The sequence below is a fragment of the Loxodonta africana genome, chromosome 4, assembly GCF_030014295.1.
Source record: "Loxodonta africana isolate mLoxAfr1 chromosome 4, mLoxAfr1.hap2, whole genome shotgun sequence".
NCBI classification, from domain to species: Eukaryota; Metazoa; Chordata; class Mammalia; order Proboscidea; family Elephantidae; genus Loxodonta; species Loxodonta africana.
In genome coordinates this window covers 82111173-82114021 of record NC_087345.1, presented here as the reverse complement: position 1 = coordinate 82114021, position 2849 = coordinate 82111173, and the positions used below count along the sequence as shown (strand labels likewise).

At 38.5% G+C, this 2849-nt stretch overlaps 1 protein-coding gene across 1 annotated transcript; it reads right to left on the bottom strand.

Moving 5' to 3' along the window:
* Window positions 1-353: 353 nt before the first annotated feature.
* On the bottom strand, window positions 354-947 carry LOC135231300 (olfactory receptor 6C2-like). Its single transcript, XM_064285130.1, has one exon. It carries the CDS (start codon window positions 945-947, stop codon window positions 354-356), a length of 594 nt encoding a protein of 197 aa, XP_064141200.1.
* Window positions 948-2849: the final 1902 nt, after the last annotated feature.

Below are 2849 nucleotides of genomic sequence, written 5' to 3'. Positions count from 1 at the left end.
GAAGTGTTCTCAGATGGAAAATGTTCCCTCGGCCTTTAGAATCCTTATCACAAGTAGGCCATATGGCCACAAAATTGGATTTTATTTGTTTGATTTCCATTTTACAACATTGGCTACCTTGCGAATCTAGTCTTAGATGAAAGCATTAATGGTAAAACAAAAGCGAATAGATTTGAAAGAGAACTGAGTACCTTGATTTTTTTTTTTTCCTAATTATGAGAGAAAAATGTTCACAGGGATAAGTAGTTTGACAAATCTACAGAATAGAAAGTTTATCTTTGGCAAATTCATGTAAAATTTTTATGGGTTATTCAGATTTAAACATAACTTGGCCTCAAAACATCAACAATTTCTTACTTATTTATGAGAAATGCGATCCTTTTTACTGTGTCTTTGAAGGCTTCCTTTACCTGCTTGTTTCGTAGTGTATAAATGAAAGGGTTAAGCATAGGGGCAACTGAGGTTAAGAGCAGCCCCACCACCTTATTAAGGGCTATTCCTTCCCTTCCTGAAGGTTTAATGTAGGCGAAGATGGAACTGCCATAGCTCATGGAAACCACAATCATGTGAGAAGAACAGGTGGAAAAGGCCTTTTTCCTTTGTTGGGCAGAAGGGAATTTTAGAATGGTGCTGATGATGTATGTGTAGGAGAGAAGCACACCCAGTAGGGTAGAAATCAGTGTTAGCACAGCAAAAGCCAAAACAACCTTTTCTATAAGCTTTGTGTTGGAACAGGTGATCTGTAGAATAGGATATGCGTCACAAGCAAAACTATCAATGAGATTGGAGTCACAGAATTCCAGCCGGAGACCCATGCAAAGAGGGGGCACAATAATCAACAGGCCAGCAATCCAACAGCAGAGAAGGAGTGTAGTGCAGAACTTGTTGTTCAAGATGGTTGTGTAATGTAAGGGCTTACAGATGGCCACGTAGCGATCATAGGCCATGGCAGCAAGGAGAAAAAACTCAGTTGCTCCAAAGAGGACACCAAAAAACAATTGTGTGAAACAAGCATTATAGGTACAAGTTTTATCTCCAGTTGTCAGGCTGTACAGGAATCTGGGAATACAGACGGAGGTGAATGAGACTTCTAAGAAAGAGAAATTTCAGAGAAAAAAATACATGGGAGTTTGAAGATGGGAATCCAAAAGTGTGAGAGTGATAATTGCCATGTTCCCAGCCACACACAAAAAGTAGGTGAGAAATAAAAATACCAAAAGCAGGATTTGTAATTTTGGGTCCTCCGTCATCCCCAGCAGGATGAATGTTGTTATCACTGTGTGATTTGTCATGACCTCCTGTGTCAAGTCAAAAATGATTGGACTTGAAGACACAAGCAACATAAGACGTCAGCATGGAGCATGAATGAAAGATGCAATCAGTATTAATGTAATGCTTTTGGCATTTGGTTGTAGAATTTTACTGGAAATATTTAAATATGGATCAAAGGCCTATAATTTCCTTATTAGAAATGATATTTATACAGATGTCAAATGAAAACACGCAGCAGCAATCATGTATCTCATTTCATACGGTGTTTCTCATTATCATTGTCTCGGGACATAGGTCTGATCAATGTTACAGGTTATTCCATTATTCCTGACATTTTTTTCTTCTGCCTCCTTTTTCTTTGCTTTTCCCAGCCTCCTTTTCAGCTCCACTTTTGTAACAGAGAAGAGTTTGTCAAGGAGTATTTTATTCTGGTCTCTGCCTGTATTTTGAAATAAAATAACTGCAAAAGGCTGGATAATAGCTTTGCACTTACAATGATCCCAAATTAGGAACAAAAAGTTTAAAATACAAAAGTGTATCTTTGTTGTGTATTTTCTGCTTTTAAGTACATGAAAGCACTTTTAAACCAGTAAAAGTGTTTTTTAGGTAGCGGGTTTCCTGAAGAGTTACAAGAAACCTTTTCCTGGGACCTGAGAACAAATCTGAGGAAGTCTGTCATGGAGTTTGGGGGCGTGGCCAGATCCCAGAGCGAATGGTCTGTGGTACTTGCTCTCCCTGCCAGTGAGATCGACCTCCCTGCTCTTCTGAGCAGCACTCAGTCTTCAGAATCTGTCTCTGAATATCTTAGTGACCTCTCCTTTCAATAATTGCTGCTGTTCCTCCCTTCAGATTGCCTCTCCCCACTAATTTCCCACCAGCCCTCTAACCTCGCTGCTTATATTCTCTGAGTTCTTGAGAAATGTAACTTGCTCAAGTATCATCCGTTAATAAACTGGCTAAATGGACTAATTTTTATAAAGAAATTTTGTAAAACTCACATTTTCCTTGAAGGTTACCATTTTCAAGTCCTTCCAGGAGTTTCATGCCTCCCTGCACATGTTTTTTTCAGGAATCCAATTAGTTGTGGGGGAGGATGGCTCAGGGAGATCTCTTCTCCTTCAACTCAAAACCTGCCTTTGGTGTGATTGAAGTTGCAAACAGGTGCTTCCAGTATCCATTCTGCAAAAGAAGAGCTGGTAAATGCATTCTCTCTCAGGTTACATTTACTTGAAAATAATATATTGGTTCTTAAGATGTCTTTGTGTTTTGTTTGTGGAATTGATTATAAATTGAGCAATTTTGTAGGGAAACCCTATGTGCCCAATACTACCCAATGTGTGTGCTCCCAATTGAGAATTAAAAATGCATTAAGTAGTTTTGTCTTCTTTTCTGCTGCTCAAGTAAATAATAAAAATTCACTTATTCAGCTAAATATTTAATATCAGAGTCTGAAGAACTAACCATGAATAAGTGTGTCTCCCAAGGAGCTTTTCGTCTTTTGATGGGAGATAATATTTCATTTTAGTGCATGCTTAGGGATATAGTAAGATGCGATAACGGTGAAAATGCAACTTTGG

Coding starts and splice junctions, on each gene's coding strand:
- LOC135231300 (XM_064285130.1), bottom strand. CDS start 947: ATGGCCTATGATCGCTACGTGGCCATCTGTAAGCCCTTACATTACACA.